Source organism: Stegostoma tigrinum, chromosome 32 (genome assembly GCF_030684315.1).
Source record: "Stegostoma tigrinum isolate sSteTig4 chromosome 32, sSteTig4.hap1, whole genome shotgun sequence".
Classification (NCBI taxonomy): Eukaryota; Metazoa; Chordata; class Chondrichthyes; order Orectolobiformes; family Stegostomatidae; genus Stegostoma; species Stegostoma tigrinum.
The window spans coordinates 7,630,513-7,653,054 of record NC_081385.1 but is presented as its reverse complement, the minus strand read 5'-3'; the positions used below and the strand labels follow the sequence as shown (position 1 = coordinate 7,653,054).

The 22,542-nt window shown below is 42.2% G+C and overlaps 1 protein-coding gene across 2 annotated transcripts in view; it reads right to left on the bottom strand.

Moving 5' to 3' along the window:
* Window positions 1-22,542, bottom strand: part of LOC125466827 (D(2) dopamine receptor B-like) — a 131,120-nt gene that overhangs the window by 29,062 nt on the left and 79,516 nt on the right. For both annotated transcript variants that reach the window (XM_048561903.2, XM_048561902.2), the window contains exon 2: window positions 11,367-11,672. In XM_048561903.2, the coding sequence (XP_048417860.1) occupies window positions 11,367-11,645 (279 nt within the window). In that variant the 5' untranslated portion in view covers window positions 11,646-11,672. The remainder of the gene's footprint in view (window positions 1-11,366; window positions 11,673-22,542) is intronic.

Here is a 22,542-nt window from a genome sequence, read left to right as displayed (position 1 = left end):
AATAGAGTTGAATGGTTTTACAGGATGTTATGAGTTAGCTGGTCCCTATAGGAGTAATTGTAGAACATCACTTAATTCAAACCAGACCACTGAACTTCAGACCGCTGGACCACATTCCACTACATCACAGTCAAAACCACCTCCAGCGTGGTGAACCTTCACATTGTAGATATTTTGTAATCAACCTGTTCAGAGATACTATTACACACCTCTGGAGCAAGTATGATTCAAATCCAGACCTCCTGGCATCAAAATAGCCCTAATTTGTTAGAGTATGTAGTTCCTAATTAACTAGATCATAGATGTTATGACACACCTCCGGAATAGGTGGGCTCCTGGCTCAAAGGTAGAACCACTACTACTGGGCCAAAACTGCCCTAAGCCTTTACACATATTCATAAAGTCCCTAAAGTGTGGAAGCAGGCCATTCACTCCTTTAAGTCCACACCAACCCTTTGAAGAGCATCCTACCCAGACCCAAGCCCCCTGCACAATCCTAACCCTGTAATCCGGCCTTTCCCCTTGCTAAACCCCCTCACCAACCTGTCCCTAGACACCAAGGGGCAACTTAGCATGGCCAATTGACCTAATCTGTACATCCTTGTCCTGTGGGAGGAAACCAGGACAACAGGAGGAAACCCATGCAGACATGAAGAGCATATAGAAACTCCACACAGATAGTTGCCTGAGGGTCAAATGAAACCCAGGTCCTTGGCACTGTGAGGCAGCAGCACTAACCACTTATCCACCATGCCACTCTGGTTGAAGTTGTGTTAAAGTTTATCCTGTTTTAAGTTTTGTGACATAATGGAGGTAAACATTTTACATGACGTGTAGAAGAACTATTTCACGTTTCCCTAAGTATTTATGAACTGGGTAGCGTATGTGCCTCTAGACCAGAACTTTTGGGTTTGAGTCCTACTCCAGGACTTCTGGCCAAAGAAGCTGTGTTTATAACATGACCAGAAAGGTTGAGTATCCATCTGGAAATCCTTCTGACAAGCACACCAGTGGGTGTGGGAGGAATTCCTAGTCTCCATGTGATGATCAGAAAACTGAAGGCTTTCCCATCATTAGTCTTTGTGCTAGACTACAACAACAAAAGATGCATATGATGAGAGCAACTTGGACTCCCTGAGTCAACTTAAACCCATCTAGTGTCTGTGCTACCATTTACTATCGGTACATCTGCATTGAAGTCTACTGATGCTGAACTGATCAAAACACTACATTCTTTCTTCATTTTCACTTCAGACTGTTTCAAATTTCACCTCTCATTTGTTTTCCATCATGTATTGATTGACTTCAGAAAGATGCAAAACTATCTTGTAAGTACTCCAATTGTTCACTACCCACAGGATTAATGCTTTCACCAAGGTAGCATCTGGATCATTCTCTCCCTGAGTTTTACAATAGGAAATAACTGAGCAAGCAGGCTTATAAACAAACATAGGAATGAGGGGGGTGAGGGGGAGAGAGAGAGAAAGAGAAAGAGAGAGAGAGAGAGAGAGAGAGAGAATCTGTGAAGGCAATAATCAAACAATTTTATACACAATCTTTGCACCTCTTTAATTGGATAGTATTTTATGACAGGAAGTATTCAAGCGGCAAGATAAAGGACCATAATTTGTTAAAATCAAGGCAATCTTGTCTGAAATTCTTGACTTTTGTAACACAGTTGAATCCATTAGTGGTTGATGAAGCTGTCAAATGTAAATCTGCTCATTCTCCCTAGTGAGAACATAGATCCATCACTCAGGAAACAGCAAGCTTAGTACCTACATCCTGCTGGGATAAAACGTGATTCAAGTCTAGGTTTTGAGCCTTTTTCTTTTGTCAAGTGTTTTCTGCATGGCCTTGTGCTGCACAATTTGAGTTATAGTTCAGAGCTTTAGTGTTCGATTACCACAACAGACTTCCTTTTCTGGCACTTAGCCACCATCTCCTGATTTTCATTTGTCTATTTTCAATTCTAAAGCAACTGCTTTGGTTAACTTAAAAATTTCAGCTTCCCTTCAGAAGTACACTGTCACTGAAATTAAAATAAGCAAATAACAAGTTGCCTGGTTAAAGTCATTTGGAATGGAGAAAGCGACATTCTTACGATTATTGAGTTGGTGTTTAGCCTGTTTACCCTGTCCTCTGCTCCAAGTGTTGAATGAATGTGCTACTCATGGCTGCTTAGTACTGTGAGCATTTGCCTCAGTGGAAAGTGTACTGGAAACAAAAAGTGCTGGAAATCACAGCAGGTCAGTCAGCATTCATGGAGAGAGAGCAAGCTAATGTTTTGAGTGTAGATGACTTTTCATCAGAGCTTCCTTCGTGGGAGATGATGGCCTAGAGTAAACTGAAGGATTAGTAATCCGGAACACCAAGCTAAAACCCTGGCGACACGAGTTTGGATTGCTCCATGGTAGGTGGTGAAATCTGAATTTAGGTTTCAAAACAAAAAATCTAGAATTAATTGATTATCATAAGAAGCCAGCTGGCCAAATCTGCAAACTTTACCTAGTTTGACCTACATGTGATTCCAGACCCACAGCAATGTGCATAATTAAGGATGGGCAATAAATGTTTGCCCAGCCAGTAATGCCTACAGCCCATGAACATTTATAAGAAAGCTGTTGTGAAGAAGGGTCACTGGACTCAAAATGTTAAATCTCCTTTTCTCTCTACAGATGCTGACAGACCTGCCAAGGTTCTCCTGCAGTTTCTGTTTTTGCTTCAGATCTTCAGCACCTGCAGTTCTTTAATTTATTCCTTTTAAAGAAGCGCCTTTTTACATGATGCCAGTCAGTGTGGAAAGATGGGGGTGAGTCTGAGAATGTTTCTGTGCTTTTTCTTTCAAAGTCTGGTCAAAGTGGTACTTCATAGCTCCATGATGAGCACATCCTTCCTTGAGCAAGACACCATCTGTGCCGGTGTGACTGGTGAAAGGCTTGAGGTCTTCTGTGACTTGTGGGCAACACAGGATGGAGAGCTCCTGACAGATAAGCAGAAGGAGAGGAGGTGGAATAATGGCAGCATCTTTGGGCTCGTAATCTACAACTCAGGCTTGTATTCTGGATCATGGTTTAAATCTCAGGTATAATTTAAATTCAAGAAACTCTAATGATTATCATGTGACCACAGTACAATAATGCCCTTAAAGGAAATTATTGGCTTAGCCTACTTGTAATTCTAGACCCACAGTGATAAATGGATGCTCAGTGGTTAGCGCTGCTATTTCACAACATCAGATGTCTGGCTTTGATTCCAGCCTCAGGCAACTGTCCGTGTGGAGTTTGCAAATTCTCCCCGTTGCTGCACGATGGGGCTCTGGTTTCTTCTGACACAGTCCAAAGATGTGCAGGCTAGGTGGACTGGTCACGCGAAATTCCCCACTGTGTTCATGGGTGTACAAGTTAGGTGGATTACCAGGAAATGCAGAGTTATAGGGATAGGATAAGGGATGCTCTTCAGAGAATCAGTGTGGACTGAATGGGCTGAATGGCCTGTTTCCACTCTGTGGGGATTCTATGATTTGACTCTTAATTGCCCTTAAAGCAGTTGGGGATGGGTAATAAATGCAAGCCTAGACAGGGATGCCAAAATCCCATGAACAAAATAAATAAACATCATTGAGTTTTGTCAGCTTCCTTTCACTTTTCAATTCAATTCTATTCAATGCACTTCCTTGAAACAAATGACCATGCAAGTCCATGCTATTGCAGTAGATCTTGCCCGATTCTTACATAATTATTGGGTGAAGGTATAACAGACTCTCGAATAAGGGGAAGAAGTATCTCATCCCTCCCGAGATCACTCAATGATTGGGGAGAGGGTTGATTCCGTTCTGAGTTCAACTAGCTGGTCAAGCTCATCTCATATCAAGGTAGAATTCGTTCAGTAGAATACACTTAATATCTGAACAATGAACTTCTGAAATGAGCTCTGCTTCTCTCTCTGAGGGTGACGTGTTTGCTGGGTGACATTGAGAAATCGTGTCAATGTGCAGGAGCTGAAGGTTTATGAACCCACTTAGCCCAGTGAACTAAGCCTGCCAGCAGTCAAAGCATCATGCTCAATAAATTAGATTTATTGACACCAAATGGTTCTTTGCATTAACAGATGACAGTAAATCATGAAAACTAGCCAATAAACAAAATGGGTGGATTTGGTCTGTGGCAGATCTCAGTCATGTTAGTTTCCTAGGCTCTTGGATTTTTCAGTAACTGAGAGGTGCATCAGAGAAAATCGCCGTAGTAGGTACAATACAACAGTCCTCTGGTTTTGTCAATTTGTAATTCAGGTTCATTATTAACCTTGTAGAAAACGCAACTCAAATCCCATCATGACAACTTTAATAAAAATGAAAACCAGGGAGTGTATAACTAGGCTGTGTGTATATTTTCACCCATTTTACACTGCCAGTCAAAATGAATTTCTAACATGCTCCTGATCTCTGTTCCCTGAGAATTTATAATTCTCCCTTTATTAGAGCGTGGAATTAAATTTTAAAATTCAAATCCTCCTCTCTAAACCCCTCTAAGGCCTTGGCCTTTTTTAAAATCTCCTCTCGCCCACACATTTCCAAAATGTCATTTCTGGCTTCTTACACGTGCCGGACTTGCAGTCCAATGAGTAACTATTGGTTGTGTCTTCACATGATGAAGCCTTGTGCCTGGGATTCCTGTTCTAAATCTCTCTTCCAAACCTGCCCTTTAAAGTCCACCTTACCTGTCCTAAGGTCACCTCATGCAGCTGTGTGTGAGATTACCTTTGATACTCATTCCCATGAAGTGCTGTGGGAGGTTTCTCTATATTGAAGGTGCTATACAAACACAAGTTGTTCTAAGTTGCTCTTTTTCTAAAATATTTAAGCCTTTTGCAAAGGGATTCATATCTGGATATACTAACTAAGCATGGACAATAAAGACTACTTTGATCATAGAATCCCTACAGCGTGGAAACAGGCTCCTGAGCCCAAAAAGTCCACACTGACTCTCAGACCCGCACCCAATAGCCCACCTAATCTACACATCTTTGAACACTATGGGCAATTTAGCATGCCCAATCCACCTAGCCTGCACATCTTTGGACTGTGGGAGAAAAGTGGAGCATCCGGAGGAAACCCACACAGACACAGGGAAAATGTGCAAACTCCACAGAAACAGTGACCCAAGGGTGGAATCGAACCTGGGTCACTGGTGCTGTAAGGCAGCAGTGCTAACCATTGAGACCCTGTGCTGCCCTAATGGATGACTTCCAGATGTTCTCAATATACTATTGGCCACCTTGCTATGCACTGTGAGGTTAATGATTAACATGGGACTGAATTTATTTTTGGCGAAATGTTGGTTTTTCACAGCAAAGTCCTAGAAGTTTTGTTGCTTTATTGCTCTCATTAATGATCTACCCTAGGGTCCCTATTGTTGGATTCTAGCCTGATCTTACCGTGTACAACTCCTCAAACAACCTGCCATTGCTGGGATATCCAGGAATTGACAAGAATCTCTGGCGCTAGCGTGGTCTTTGAAAGGCTGAAGCACTGTTAATCTGGAGCTACCTTGCACGGTTTGTGACACTTCCCCAGGGCATGACAGGAAAGGACAAATTGGCACCACGTATTGCAGGCAGGGACCTGCAGATCTTGCTGCGGGGGATGGTACACAGGAAGGATGCCCACTTTGTCCAGAATGAGCAAAGAGGGCCACAACACAGGATCATGCCAGTCTGGTCTATGGTTGCCACCAGGGTCAATGCAATCTTACTTGTTCGGAGGAATGCACAGCAACTTAGGAAGAGGGTCAATGCTCTTCTCCACTCCACCAGTGTAACTGCCAGAATATTCTCTCTATTCCCTCACACTCACTCTGTTCCTGCTACTGTGCCCACCTCCAACCAAGGCTCATGTTCTACCACTCTCAGTATTACCTGGAATATCTTCCCTCACTCACTGTCACCCACCCCAACCCTCAACACCATTAACTCTGCAAGCCCTTTGTGCTGCCTATCCACTTTCATAGGTCAGCTCTTTACTTGCAACAACAAAATTATCAGCTCTGCCAACAAATTTCACCTTTCTTAATACCTGCCCCTCTCTCATTCCAGAGGTATAAGACGCCACAGAAAAGCAGAAAGTGTCATGTCGGGGATGGGCTGACAGATATTCAGTTCTGTACCTCTGATGTGGTGGCTCCTGACTCTTGCTGCCCTGAGCAGCAAATTGATCAGATCCAGCCTCATATAAACGACTTCCCTCAACACCCGCACCCTACCTAACCCACACCCCTGGAACAAAGGTTATCCCCCTTGACTTGGCTGAGGACTGCCTTAGGCAAGATCCCTGGCTTTGGGTCTCTGCTAAATGCATGGCAATACAGTGAGCCGTGTATCTCTGGCTGAGGAGGAAATGTGCAAAAACGCAAGACAAGGCAGGGATTTAATGAGCGCCCATGTAATTTCAGAGCAAGTGAGTGCTATTACAGCAAGTGAAAAGGCCAGAGACAGAGCCTAGTCCAGTCCATGAGCTGGATGTATGTCCCTGAGTACACAGTGTCCTTGTGGTAGCATTACAATGAGAGGTGTTGGTGCAGCATTGAAGTGCTGAAGGGTGCTATGAGTCAATTGGAGATGCACCAAGAGGGTTCTTGAGCCTGGCACATGTCAGATCTCCAAGCCCCTGAATGTGGGAGTCGGGGTGTATGGCCAGTGCGCACGGAGTATGCCCTGATATGTTTGTACTCAATGTCCAAAGTGGAGATTCGTTAGAGCAAGTAGTAAGTTAAAGTCACCAGGTACCCACTCTGAACTGCATGTTGAGATTTCTCAATGTCTAGCTTGTTTGGTAAGATTGGAAGTTGAATGTTAATTAGGCAAGTTAGAAATAAACAGTCAGAGAATTTAACTGCATGGAATGAGGCCTATCGGCCCATTGTGTCTATACTGGTCATAGAGTACCTATCTCTTCCCATCCCACTTTCCAGGACTTGGTCAATAACCTTACATGTTATTGTGCTTCAAATGATTACTTAAATGCTTCTTATATGTTGTAATGGTTTCTGCCTCTACTGGCCTTTCAGAGAGTAAGTTCCAAATGCACGTCAGAAAATATTTCTTCCTTTAATACCCTTTAAACCTCTTCCCTTTTATCCTTCCTCTATACCCCATAGTTATTCATCCCTCTAGTTGCAGAAAATACTTCTTATCTACCCAGTCTGTGTCACTCATAATATTGTACAATCACAACTGGGTCTCCCCTCAGCCTTCTCTGCTCTCAGGGGAAAAACACCGACCTAGATATGTTCTCTTCAGAGCCAAATCACCCGTGCCAAGGCAACATCCTGATTTCCTCTGCACCCTCTCTTTCTCTCTCTCTCACCCTTCCCAGTAGAAGGGTGACCAGAACTGCATAAAGTGTTCCAACTGTGGTTAAGCTAACATCTCATACAGGTCCACAATAAAGCCCATGATTGTGCATTCAGGGCCTTGATTGGGAATTGCAAACATCCTCTAAGCCTTCTTAACTGCCTTTTCCATGTGTCCTATTGCTTTATTGGATCTGTGGACATGTGAACCAAACTATGCCATTCCATTTACCACAGCTCTGCCCATCTGACCAGTCTGTCAATATGTCTACAATCTCAGTTGTGGTGTTAATAAGGTGTTTTTAAGCTATAATTGGTAACACGCTGCTGCCGAGGAAGAAAAATGCATTGCTGCTCAGCACATGCATAAAAGATGCAGCAAATTAATCCAAATGTCAGAATAGGCCTCGCTGAACCTTTTGTTTGATTGCTCCACAAATCTAGGCATACTCCACATCATTCAGCCCCTTGTAACATTCCACCCATGGTTTAAATCCAAATTGCAATCCTGAAAAGGTTGCATCCATAGTGTGCTGGTTATACTTCTTGGGTGAATATTATGCCTCATTTGCTAAGTTAACAACCTTTGAAATCTTCAAGATGTAGTATCATTCTTAACTATATGGGATGCTTGAAGGAAACTATCTATCTATATTAAGAGTGACTGTTGGTGATTTATCACTGCAGAGTTTGCTGGGTTGAACAAGTATCATTAAGACAAACATACTCTGTCGTTAGCTGTATATTTTACAAATACTGCCTCTCAGAACATTGTGAAAGCATTTATTAAGCTGTAAAAGAAAACCATTGCATTTTGCCTCTTGATGAGGTAGAGATTCAGCCTTTGTGCATTAGTGAGTTTTTATGGTTCCTCCTCTTTCAATGAAGTTATCTCAGATCATCTTCTTCATGGTTTTCTACTTTACAATAGTGACAATACATCAAAAGTACTTCATTGGCTGTAAAGTGCTTTGGGACAACATAAGGCCATGAAAAGCGCAAAATAAATAAGTCGTTCTTTCTTTCTTTAACTCTGTTATCCCGACCAATTTGAGTGCAACTTTGTGAAAATCTTTCTGGCTCTTTTATTTGCCTGGTGTATCTTTTGAGAGCCATAAACAGATCTGCCCAAAAATGTCTCACCATCAGTATCACAGAAAACAGCTGGGGGAGTCCAATTAGCCCATTCCAGTACTAACGCTCTACCTGAACCTGCATTCGTTCCCCTTCATCTCACTTTGTCAATACATGCTTCGTAAAGATTTTTCTAAACATCATCAAAATATTACATTGGGATTTTAAACAGGAGGGATGGAAGTTGATTGTTGTTAAATTGGCACAGATTTAATACAATTCATAGAACACCTACAGTGTGGAAACAGGCCATTCAGCCCAACAAGTCCACACCGAACCTCAGAGCATCCCACTCAGACCCATCCCCCTATAGCCTACCTAATCCACACACTCTTGAACACTATGGGCAATTTGTCTTGGCCAGTTGACCTAAGCACATCTTTGGACTGTGGGAAGGAACCGGAGCGCCTGGAGAAAACCCACATAGACATGGGAGAATGTGCAAGCTCCACACAGTCGCCTGAGGCAGGAATTGAACCCGGGTTGCTGGCACAATTGCTGAAATAAAAAAGTGGCATATAAGGTGAATTTCTTTGATAAGATCCCTATGGTGCAGGAAGAGGCCATTTGGCCCATTGAGTCTGCAGCAACTTTCTGAAGAGCGTCCCACCCAATCCCTGCACACTCACATTTTCTACCATGACCAACCCACATAACGTGCAAATCTTTGGACTGTCGGAGGAATCTGAAGCACCTGGAACAAAGCCATGCAGACATGGGGTGAATGTGCAAACTCCATAGGTGGTTGCCTGATGGTGGAATTGAACTTGGGACCTTGGTGGTGTGAGGTAGCAGTGCTAACCACTGAGCCACCATACCACCATGTCACCTGAATGAGGATGGTGAATTCAATGAGTTGTGATAAGGAAGGCAATCCCTGAATGCATGAGGTAGATTTGATAGTTGCTTTCAAAATGGTTAGATACTTTGAAGGGAAACATCTTCAGGGCAATGAGGAAAGTACAGGGGAGTGAGAATACTTGGTGAGAGCTTTTTCAATGGAGATGGCATTGATGACATGGGCCAAAAGGCCTCTTTCTGTGCAGTAAGATTCCATAAACAGGAACCTGTGGTGGTTAAGAGAATTGGGATATCCATTACAGTAAGAAAAGTGGAGAGTTTTGTGTGCCTCAAAGGCACTTTTATTGATACTTTTGTCTCTTAGATCACTTCTAATCTTCCAAATGCCAGCAAATAGAGCCTAGTCTTTCCAACCTTTCCTGATTAGACAATCCACCTCTTCCAGGTTTTGGATATAAAACATCCTCTGAACTGCTCCCAATGTATTTACATTGTTCCTATAATGGAGAGACTAAAAGGGGTGGGCGCTAGGAAGTTGTTTCTGTTAGGTGGGGAGACTAGGACCCGTGGGCACAGCCTTAAAATTAGAGGAAGTAAATTTAAAACGGAAATCAGACGACATTTCTTCAGCCAGAGAGTGGTGGGCTTGTGGAATTCATTGCCACAGAGTGCAGTGGAGGCCGGGACGTTGAATGCCTTCAAGGCAGAGATCGACAAATTCTTGATCTCAAAAGGAATCAAGGGAGAGTGCAGGGAAGTGGTGTTGAAATGCCCATCAGCCATGATTTAAATGGGGGAGTGGACTTGATGGGCCGAATGGCCTTACTTCCACTCCTATGTCTTATGGTCTTATGGTCTAAATCTGTACGCAGCACATCTGGTGTGGTCTGACCAGTGCCCTGTATAACTGCAGCATTGCCAATATACTCTTGTATTTGTTTTCCCTCGCATTAACTGATAATGATCTCCTTTGCAGCAGCCAAGGTTAAAATGGCATACCTTTGCCACAAGGATAAATTCAGTGATGCCATAAGACATAGAAGCATAAGTAGACCATTCAGCCCATTGAGTCTGCTCTTCCATTCAATAAGACTGCGGCTGATCTGATCATTTTCAACTCCACTTACCTGCTTTGTCCCTATGATCCTTGTTTCCCTTAAAGATTAAAAATCTGTCCATATCAGCCTTGAATCTACACATAACATACCAACCTCTACAGCTCTCAGCAGTAAAGAATTTCATAGATTCACCTTCATTCGAGTGAAGGAAATCTTCATCTCTGTCCTAAATGGGCAACCCCTTACTCTGAGACAAAATCCTCCGGTCCTACACACTCCCACAAGGGGAAACAATCTTTCCACATCCACCCTGTTAAGTCGACAAAGAATCTTGTATGATTCAATAAGAGTTCCTCTCATTCTTCTCAACCCAGTGCTCTGTGCCGATGCTTTATTGTCAATGCAGAGATTTTCTACACCTGAAAATAAATAGTTCCTTCCCTGGAAAGCAGAAGAGTCTGAGTCATTGAATATATTCAAGGACAAATTTAGCAGATATTTCATCCATAAGGTAGCTGATGGTTTTGGAGTCTACCATCAGGAAAGCAGACTTAAGGGTGCAGTCAGATCAGACATAATCTTATTGAATAGCAGGGCTGAATGGACCATGAGTGCCCTTATGTCTTATGATGTTACCTTATAATTTTACCATTCTGTGGGGCAGGATTCCATGTCGGAGCTGTACCATCACTGAATTTATCCTGTCATTCCACTGCAAATTCTAGGCAGTCACATAAACATTGGGAACCTGGAACATTAGGGCTGGTCTCATTAGCTGGCCAGAAACCTCATCTGTCAATAAATTGGAAATTTGTGAAACAAATCCCACTGTCATGAGTTTCTTTATCAGTGATAGGTAAGGCAGCATAGTTAGCACTTTCAGGATTTTTTGGTAGACATAGCTGATGGGCATATCTCCCCATCAATCAAGAAGATCTACCCTCTTGGTGGACTTTAGCAGAAACCTCACTTTTACATCTCTGCATAAAAATAAACAATACTGGATAGAAACCATGAAACTTACCTCCACATAGACACCCCATGGCATGACCAAAGTGGCCACAAGAAGGTCTGCCACCGCTAAACTGACAATCAGATAATTGGTGGTGGTCTGTAGGGCTTTTTCCCTGGATACAGCTATGCACACCAGCACATTTCCAAATACAATCACAAAGATGAGAAGAGTCAGGAGCATGGCATAATAGTTGTACTGATATTTTTGCTCGGCCTCTGTGCCATTGATCGATCCAGTCCAGTTTCCTTCGTAGGTTTCATTGGACCCAATCATGCCAAAAAGATCCATGGATGATGTGTAGATCCACCCTTGGGCCTGGAATAGAAACGGGAGAATCAATTTAGCGGACAAAGAAAGCTCTGTAACCAGATGAAGTGAAGTCACTCCAGTGTTATGATTTTATTTTGGGAGGAAAATAGGTTCATTTTCAAAATGCAATGTGATTATATTTAATCACATGGAAAAAATGGTCCTTTCTCTCAAAAAGACAATTGAATCTTTTTTTTCATTCAAAGCTACTGAAATGATAAAACCAGAATGGACTGTTTTTGGAACCTATGCTAAATAATTTCTTCCTGTGCAGTGGACCCAGGTTTGTCTCTCATTACATTGTGTCAACAAAGTCATGAGGCATTATCATTATTGTTGTCGATTAGTCCTATTGTCTCTTTTAATGACATAACAGTCCATTGATCAGATCTTCATCAGAAATAAGCCTCGTCCAACTAACCAGTCTTCTGCAGAAATGCCATAAATGTCACCCATCAACAACAGTGGGTGCTCAGCCAGACTTAAGGATTAAAAGGATCTGATGAAGCAGAATAGACCACAAGACAATAAAATATAGGAGAAGAAAAAGGCCATTCAGCCCATTCAATCTGCTCCACCAATCAATGAGTTCAAGGTTGTGTAGAGTTCTGGTTTGCAATCAGTTAATTCCTGATTTTTAAATGGTTTGAACCACTTCCAGGCCCCTGGTTCTAGACATTGGACTTACTTAGGGAATGTGAAGTGAAGAGGCAGTAAACAGATGTCCCAGGGCAAAAGAATATGCTTATTTAAATACAAAAAACTAAGCATAATACAAGGAAAATAGGTAAATGCAGTAAACAAGGAAATTAATACAATCAATATACAGGAGAACCGTAGTACTTTAAGTACACTATCAACTAAATTACTGGAACGCTATCCTAATGACACAAAGAAAACAACAGTGGTCAATTTCAGACTCTTTAATTGGGATTCCTACCCTTGGGGTCCTAATGCACTGACAGTGCCTGCGTTCCTCTCCTTGCTAGCTAGGTCAGAATGTTGGGTTCTCGGGAGTTTATGCTCATCACTTGAAGTATGCGTGGTTGCTGAGGATCTTGCTGTCATTTCTCTTGGTTCACAACGGGCTCGTGTCTGGTAGCTCTTGTTTGGGAAGCTCCAATTGGCACCCCCCTCTTGGATATCTTTTGTTTAGCTTCCTCATTCTTTGTTCTCAGTTCGGCTTCTGTGGTTCTCGGTTCTGAAGCTGCTTCTTGGGGGTGGAAGCCTGTGAGGAAGCTGTTCATGCGGAACCTTATTGTTGAGAAAAGCTCTCTCCTCTGGTGCGATTGAGGCTTGCTGTTATACTGACCATGTGCCCCGTTATCTCCCCTCAAACCTGGAGTTTGCCCATTGTGTTTCTGGAGTTTCCTTCTGAAATTTATTGGTTTTCCAATCGTTAAGAGTATGTGTGAATGGATTTTGAGTGAAGTTGAATGACCAGTATCACTGTAGGGCCTATACTGTCTGTACTGAGTAGCCCGAGGTATAAAAGCTGTCTTGGGCCAGAGTCTGTTTCAGTTGAATATCCTTTTAAAGTCGAGATGTAAATTGAAATTCCAAGCTGAACAATAGTCCCCACTTTGATACCTCTGTTGTGTGCTTGCTGCAGCCTCAGTTGTGGGTTTTGTAGAGTATTTTAAAAATTGGAAAAGTCCAGGTTCTTGTCCAGTACATCAGAAGATGGGGATTTTTGCTCGATCCTACTGTTGATCTTATAATTTTCAACTCCCCTTTCCTGCCTTTTCATCACAAAGCCTGATCCTTTTACTGATTAATAATCTATTTCAAACTTGAACATACCTAATGTCACAGCCTTGACAGCCCCTTGTGATAAAGAATTCCACGGAATCATCAGAGAAGAAATTCCTCCTCATTTCTGTCCTTACTGGATGACCTTTTACTCTGAGATTATGCCTAGACTCTCCCAGAAGGGAAGCAATATTTTCACATTTACTATACAAAACCCACTGAGAATCTTATATATTTTATAACATTCACCTCTCATTCTTCCAAACTCCAATGAGTTCAGGCCCAATCTACTTAACCTCTCCTCATAAGAAAAATCCCTCCATGCCTAGCATCAGAGGGTATGTCTTCTTTGGACTTCCCCCAGTGCCAATATATCTTTCCTTAGAAAAGGAGACAAAACTGCTCAAAGTATTTTGGGTGCAGTCTGACAAGTGTCAAAGAAAGAACTGCAAATGCTGGAGATTGGCAATAAGAGAAAAATAAATTGCTGGAGAAACTCAGCAAGTCTAGGCAGGAGCAGTGGAGAGAAAACAGCCTTAACATTTTGAGTCCAGTGACTCTTCTTCAGATGCTTACATATTATAGGCATCATTTCCTTTGAAGTAAAGGCCAACATTCCATTTCATTCCAAATACATCTATTCTGTAGCTGGTCTGAATTTGTCCTGAGGCATTTTGTAATGCTTCTGTTAACAGTGAAGTGAAAATATCCTCTGCAGTCCCAAAGGATCACAGACTGCTCTCTCATTAGAGAGAGATGGCTGGTGATGTGTCGAGCCTGAGGGTCACCTAAGTAGAGACTGTTAACATTCACCAATACAGGCACCTTTGGAAATGGGAAGAGAAGTAGGCCTATCAAAATTGATCCACCATTCAAGTGGATCATGTTTGCTGCTCTACCTCAACATCATTTTCCTGCATTATCTCCATTTGCCTTTAATACTAAGAAATATGCCAATCCCTGCCTTGAACGTAATGAATGATTGATCCTGCACTGAGCTATGGGTTACAGAATTTCAAACATTCATAACCCAGTGAGTGAAGAAATCGGTCCACATCTCTGCCCAAAACAGCCTACCCCTTATCCTGTGACTGGATGCTTTGCTTCTAGGGACACACTAGTCAGGGAGCAACATCCTTCTACATCTATCCTGAAGAATCCTGTAAACATTTTGCATGTTTCAGGGTTGTTGCCTCTTATTCTTCTGTACTCAAGAGAATGCAGGGCCAGTGCTCTTAATCTCTCCTCAGAAGACGATCTTGCCATCCCAAGTTTGAACATACAATGAAGAAAGAAGAGAATAATGTGCATTTATAAAGTGTTTTTCAAGACAATTGGGCATCGCAAAGTGCTTTACTGCTAATTGAACACTTCTTAATGTTATTACTGTGAGTTAGGAAACACAACCAGTTTGCACAGGAAGCTCCCGCAATCAGTGACATGGTCATAATCAGAGAATCTGTTCTTGTAACGTCAGAACAGTGGCAACAACTCCCCAACTCCTTTTCCAGATATTTCCATAGGAATGCTTAGTTCCACCTGACAGGTTAAGCAGGGTCTCGGTTCAATATCTCAGCTGAAAGTTGGTCCACTGATATTTCTCGGTACTGCACTGACTGACAATGTTGAATTTTGTATTTAAGTCTCTGGCATAAGCTTTGAATCTGCTCTCTTCTGATTCAGAGGTATCAGTGCAACCAGTTGAACTAGGGTGCATATTACAGAGTCCAGTGGCAAATAGCCCAATTAATCACTGAATTCATGACTATAAAATTCAAAGAGAACAACATTTACATCTAACTCATTGTTAGTATTTGCAGCATATCTTTAATGATAGAATCCCTATCATTTGGAAGCAGGCCATTTAAGACCATCAAGTCCACACTGACTCTTTGAAGAGCATCCCACCCACCTATCCCTGTAACCCCATGTTTTCCTTGGCTAATCCACTTGTCCTGCACATCGCTAGACACTATGGGACAATTTAGCAGGGGCAATCAACCTAGCCTGCATATTGTTGGACTGTGGCAGGAAACCCACACAGACACGGGGAAAATATGTAAGCTCCACATGGACATTTGCCAAACCCAGGTTACTTGTGCTATGAGACAGCAGTGCTAACTACTGTGTCACCCTGCAACTCCTTTTAACTCCTGCAAGAAAGGGTTATATTGGGCTGAATCTTACATATTGTTGGCTAAATGCTGGTTGCGTTGCATACTTTGAAGGGTTTTTTGCAGGGGGGCCAATTGATATATCATGCAACACCCTAACAAAATTAGCTCATTAACTACTGTCCCCAACTCAAGGTGTTGCTCTCATCTGATTCTAGCTCCATCTTACTATGGCACACTCGCAGATCAACTCACCATTTAAGAGACTTCTGCTGAAAAACAACACCACTTGGCACCCACCTCATCTTTAAAAAACTGCTATGCAATCTACTATTGCCCCCTTACTGGTGATGTAATGGCAAGGCAGCAACAAAGTGGGCATTACAGGCTTCAAAATCTCCCCACCCCAACCTCATCCCAAGACCAGCCCCTCTTGTACTCCTCTCCTTGACCTGTCCATCTTTTCTCTCACCCATCTGCTCCTCCCACCTTACTGACCAACCCCTAGCCCCACTTCCTACCATCAAGCCTTATCCCTACCTCCTTGACCTGTCCGTCTTCCCTCCCACCCACATGCCCCTCCATCCTCACTGACCAACCCCCATCCCAACTCCCTACCTACATTCATCTGTACTGGCTTCATCCCTGCCTCCTTGACTTGTCCGTCTTCTCTCCACCTATCTGCTCCTCTATCCACCTTCTACCATCACCTCCCCCTCTCCCTATTTATTTCAGAGACCCTTTCCCCTCCCCCATTTCTGAGTAAGGGTCCAGACCTGAAATGTTAACTTTCCTGCTCCTCTGATGCTGCTTGGCCTGCTATGTTCATCCAGCTCTATACCTTGTTATCACCAACTCCAGCATCGACAGTTCCTACTATCTCTGAACAACAAAGTCATGCTTTCTTGTCACATGGCTGACTCTCCCTCACACATACTGCCTGATTCTCCCACCCTCATCACTGTTAAACCACCGGACCATACCGTTTACCTGTCCTTAGCTATGACCCATCTGAAGACCCTCTCTATTCATCACTAGTCTGTCCCCTGTGCCCACTGGTCTCCTGCAACTTGTCTTTGCCTGCGGAAGCAACACATAAGGGCTAGTGATTCCAAAGATGAAATTTTCTTTGCAGACGGCAAAACTGAGCACTAATACAATGAGTAGAGGTTAAAAGTTCACCTCCAGAATGCAAACCAATGGCCGACATGATGACAAATGAATATTTACTGTCCACAGTGATCTGCTTCACCCAGCCCTCATTGACTGGAACCGTATGTCAGTCTGGTTCAGTCTGGCTTGGTGTGCCCAATGCAGTTGAGCTCTCTCCCACAAGGAGACGCTGACACTGTCCATCTTGGGGGGTTGGCCCAGCCATTTTCCACGCACACTTCCAGTCTAAACAGTAACAGGGAATGTAGCTCACAGCTCATCAACAGCACTGGGCTACCCCTGGTTGCCAGGTAACACCTCCACCAAATGCCATCCCTCTTCAGGCTACCCTGGTAGTGTATTTCTCCCCATGCCCTCCATGTGGTGCAGTGGCTCCATGGTTAGCACTACTGCCTCACAGTGCTGGGGACGTGGGTTCAATTCCAGCCTTGGGCAACTGTCTGTGTGCAGTTTGCATCTTCTCCCTGTGTCTATGTGGGTTTCCTCCAGGTGCTCCGCATTTTCCTCTCACAGTCCAAAGATGAGCAGGTTAGGTGGATTAGCCATGGGAAATACAGGGTTACAAGTACATTGGGTGGGGGGTGGTGTGGGGCTGGGTAGGATGCTGTTCAGAGGACTGGTGTGGGCTTGATGGGCCAAACTGCCTGCTCCACAATGTAGGGATTCTGTGATTCTGTATGAAGACATGCCACGTTTAACTTTGCCTTAAACTGTCTTCCTTGCCTCCTGAACCCTGAGATATCACATTAATTATGTGCGCTCTGCTCCTCTAGTCTCCCCCTGTCGATGTCAGCATGGTGGTCATTGCCAATATCTCGCCTACCATGCCCAACAATGTTGTCCCATCTGCCTCCCACACAACATGGGATTCCACCTTCCACTGTCCTTGTCTATGCCTCTACCTTAACTCCCACATAATGCCCCCACCCTATCTTTCCAGATCCCAGCCTTGACTTCTCCATTCCTTTGGCAGTGAATCTGCAATTTGCGAGGCAATACATGAATGCTGTAAGCATGCAGGTAGTCACAAAGGGAGTGATGCTAAGACAGCAAGTAAGCAGTTCCGAGATACAGCAGATCCAATCCTTGAGCTGGGTATCTGTCCCTGCTTGCCAAGTAGCCCTGCTACTGAGATTTCATTGAGATTGCACTCATCAGATATTTCATGAGAAATGCAGACGTAAACAGAGAACAACATTAATACCATAGCTGAGGAGATTGCTGATTGGCAAGTGAACTCTTATTAATTCAGTTGTGGCCATGGAGAATGCACCAATGAGATGATGATTGACTTCCAGATTTGTTCAAATTTTAATCAAGGCAGGTTTGCTGCAGTTGGGCAAGTCATTACCCCAAGAAATGAACCAGTGAATGGTTGTCACCTAATTTGTTGATTTGAAAGGGGTGCAGTGTGTGCACGATTGCTTCTCCCTGAAATGAGCAGCGCCCTATTTATAAATTACATATATCTTCAATTGCTCTAACATGCACTACACTGTGAGGCTGATTGATAATCCTATATTGGTAGTCAGCACAATTTGTCAGCATTTGACATTATTTAACAAATGTTGCCCAATCACAGAATCACATCTAATGTTCAACGCTGTTTTGAGTTTTCCTTTCGGGGCTGGTTGGCCTATGAATCTGGATTTGTAAGCTAATTTCAGTCATGGTGATCATTGATAACTAACATCAATTGCTGCAAAAAACCCATTTGTTCCTTCCTTAAGGGAAGGAATGTTTTGAGGAAGGGTCATCCAGACCCAAAACATTAACTCTGTTTTTTCCTTCATAGATGCTGCCAGACTGGCTGAGCTTTTCTAACAACTTTGTTTTTGTTCCTGTCATCCCTACTGGTCTGGCCTATATAGACTCCAGACCCACAGTAATATTGCCCACTGCAATTTCCCATTATACTACTCAGTTCAGGGCATTTTAGAGTTGGCAACTAATGCAGATCTTTCCAGCAATTTTCCCAGCCCTTGGACAAGTAAATGATCCTGGCTGATGTCCCTTCATCCAGCAGAAGAGCTAACTATAAATTCTCAATTAATGCTCTGGCAAACTTTAGATAATACTTCACAAATCTAGACCTGAACCTGTTGGATCCGTGCTATGATTTGCTCATGAACCGACAGGGTACTTTTATCCAAAACAAACTCAGAGAATGCTGGAGAAACTCAGCAGGTCTGGCAGCATTGCAGAAAGAGAAATAGCGTTAATGTTTCAAGTCCAGTATTACTCCTCTTCAGAACTCAAGAATCAGAGTTCGGAAGAAGAGTCACACTGGATCTGAAATATTAACTCTGTTTCTCTCTCTGCAAATGCTGCCAGACCTGTTGAATTCCTCCATCATTCTCTGAGTTTGTTTTAGATTTCCAACATCCACAGTATTTTGCTTTACTTTGGGTACTTTTATTCACTCATTTTAACACAAACTCTGAAAGTAATTTGATTGTCACTGGATGTAGCATCCTATTAATAATTGATTAACATTGAAATTACACTATTTAAATTAAACTGATCTGAGCAAACACCTAAGTATAACTCCTATGAAAAGTTAAAGTAAGATTTAGAAACATAAAATAATTTGAAATCAATGGAGATGATTACATTGTGAATGAATCATTGACTACTTAGAGAATGCCCTTTGAGTTTTCAAATACTAAATATGAAGGTAACATAAGCGAACAAGTATAATTCCTTCAGTTAAGCTCGTTATTTCCAAACAACTACAAAGCAAAGTAACAAATCCAGTCAGCGAAGGACACCCAACCAAATTCGTATTGAAGGGATAGTATTGAGAAGTAGTATAAATACCCATATTTGAAAGAGAAGTATTTTGAATAACACATGATATGGACTGCCAGAAAATGAATATCATTCTTTATTGCCATCTGCCCCAGGAAAAGAAACCTGATTGTAAACATATGTGACATTTCACAACATTACACCTCAAAAGGGGGCTTCATCTGCTGAGTTGCTGCACAATTTGAAATGTCATGAGGAGAAGATGCTGATTCATTTACCAATGTTTTGTCATCACTCCTTGTCGTCCTGCCTCCAGTATTAATTATTGGCCAGGGAAATGGAAGCAGAAAACTCTTGTGTCCAACATTGCATTGTGTGGGATTCTAAAGCTCTGCTTCAATGTCGTTTGGAAAGACTTATTTGTGAAGCCATTGGAGGAGAATGTCAAGAAGCCACAATGTGAGAAGCTCTAATATAAAGTCTGTCCCTCAGGTCCATGAGGTGGTAATAAATAATGTAGAAATTAATATGTAGTAACTGGGATTGAGGAAACAGATAAATCACTGTGTATTGAGGCCATTTAGGACAATGGTACAATTTTTCTCATTAGCCTCCTGTGCAATTCTATATTTATTACTCAAAGTAATTCTCGCCTCAGTTATGTCTCAACTATTTTTAATGTGAGATGTATAGAGAGATGTTACTCATGTGACTTTGTCTGGTGATAGTTGTAGTTTAGTGGACTAAGAGGACTGAATGTTCATGTTAAAATGTAGAGACTAGAGTACACAATATAAGTAGACACCGCCATTGCAGGAGTGAAGGAGTGCTGTACTCTTTGAGATACTGTAGATATCTTCTAATCAAATCATTTAGCAATATATTTCTGGAGCAGATGGGACTTGAATCCAGGCTCTCTGCTTCAGAGGTAGGGACACTACCATGGTGCCAAAAGAGCTCTTTTTGAGTCACTGTATTATTGAGGTATTGACGTTAAATGGGTGGTTGCAGAATCTAGAAAGCAGTAGTTAAGGGAGAACAGGGAACTTCTGTCCAGTGAACTGGTCATTATTTATCCCAATTATCCCACAAAGAAGACCACATAAACAGATTATCTGGGCACTGTCACATTGCTGTTTATGAGATTTTGTATCCAAAATCTGGTAGCAGCATTATCAACTCAAAAGCACTTACTTAGGTGTAAAGTGCTTTGTGATGTCCTGATGTCATAAAGGAGGCTGCATGATTGCAAGCCTTCCTTTTGTGGTGACATGACATTGCTACATGGAAACTTACTGCTCTTGCTGTGTCTGCAGCAGTGAACTTGTAATTTTGCCTGTGTCTCGGTTCCTGTGGTGTGCAATACTCCACTGAATTGCAGCCCAAATTGTTTGGGATTGTGATAACAATCCAGAACCTCACTTGATGGAAAAATGAATTGACTGGTGATCCCAGTCACCTTGCTGAATTTTCAGTTGCTAATTTCAATTACTGGAGAATCGGAAATGAACCATTTTAGATGCTGGCATCTGTTCCTGACTCACTAATGCCAATTGCCTATTGAATATAAGTTCGCACTGGGAGTTGAATCTCAGAACACCGATGCAGAAAGCCTAATTATTTCTTTAATATTAACTTGCATTCCATTGCAACAAGTCTAGCTTATCAGTTTCAGTCTGACAGAATTACCTACTCCCCCATTCTCACTCATTCCATAGAAACATAGAAAATTGGAGCAGGAACTTCAAGACTTTTCTGCCATTCAGTATGATCATGCCTGATCATCCAACTCAGTAATTACAACATTTAAAAGGGTAAATGAATAAGAAGGCTTTCGAGGGATATGGGCCAAATACTGGCAAATGGGACTAGATTTATATAGGATATCTAGTTGGCACGGATATGTTAGGCCAAAGGCTTTGTTTCTGAGCTGTATATCTCTATGATTCTATGACTCTATGGCTCTATAACTTGTTCTCAATTTCTTCTCATTGGCTTTGATCCCTTTATTCCTAAAAACTATATCAGACTCCTTCCTGAAGACATTCAATGTCCTGGCCTCAACTGTTTTTTTTTGTGACAGAGAATTCCACAGGCTCTCCACTCTCTGGGCGAAGAAATTTCTCCTCATTTCAGTCCTAAATGGCCTACCCCATATCTTTTAACTGTGACTGCTCTTTCTGGGTTCTCTGGTCATCGGAATGTCCTATCTACAATTAACTTGTCTAGCCCAGTTAGAATTTTACAGGTTTCTCTGAGATCCCTTCTCATTCTTCTAAACTTCAGTGAATGAAGTCCTATTCAATCCATTCTCTTTCCATACCAGTTCTGCCATCCTCTGAATCAGTCTGGTAAACCTTCATTGAACTCCTTCTGTAGCCAGAACACCCTCCATAACTTGAGCCGAGATTTACAAAACAAACACAGTGCTGGATCAATGTTAGGACTCAGTTTCTTTATCTTTCTTCATTTGTCAAGGAGAACTTAGCTTTTCCTTCATACTCTCCACACAGGCAAAATTCCTCAGGACAGTCAAATGCACACTGAGGTCATCTTCATGGTTTTAAAGACAGTGGCTTCGTGGCGATTTTATGTCCTCACTATATTTCTTCGTGTGCTCTTCAGATTTTATTTTTAGCATCAAAATCTGGGAGAAGCCTGAGGAGAAATTAGAACTCAAAATATTCAGGTAAATTCAGGGGTTAGCTTTTGTTTAAACCCCACTGAACTTCCTAGATATAAGCAATAAACCAAAAAATGCACAAGTTTGGTTAAACCGCAATGCACAATTTCTTTCGCAGTTCATAGACACCAATAAACTACTTTAATAAACAGTTTCAAGATAATGTAACATATGTTTTCATGACCATAAAATTGTGTCAATTTCTTTAGCTCTACATAGACTGAGAGCTTTGTGAGTGTCTTGGAGCTGTGAAATATCTGATACTCCACCATAATTGTGTCGTGAGGTACCAATATTCCAATATTCTAACTGAAACACACAGTAGTTGATTCCAAAGATTAATTTTGCAGAATTACAGTAAATCATCTGTATTTGTAAAATCACAAATCATTAATTTGCCTAT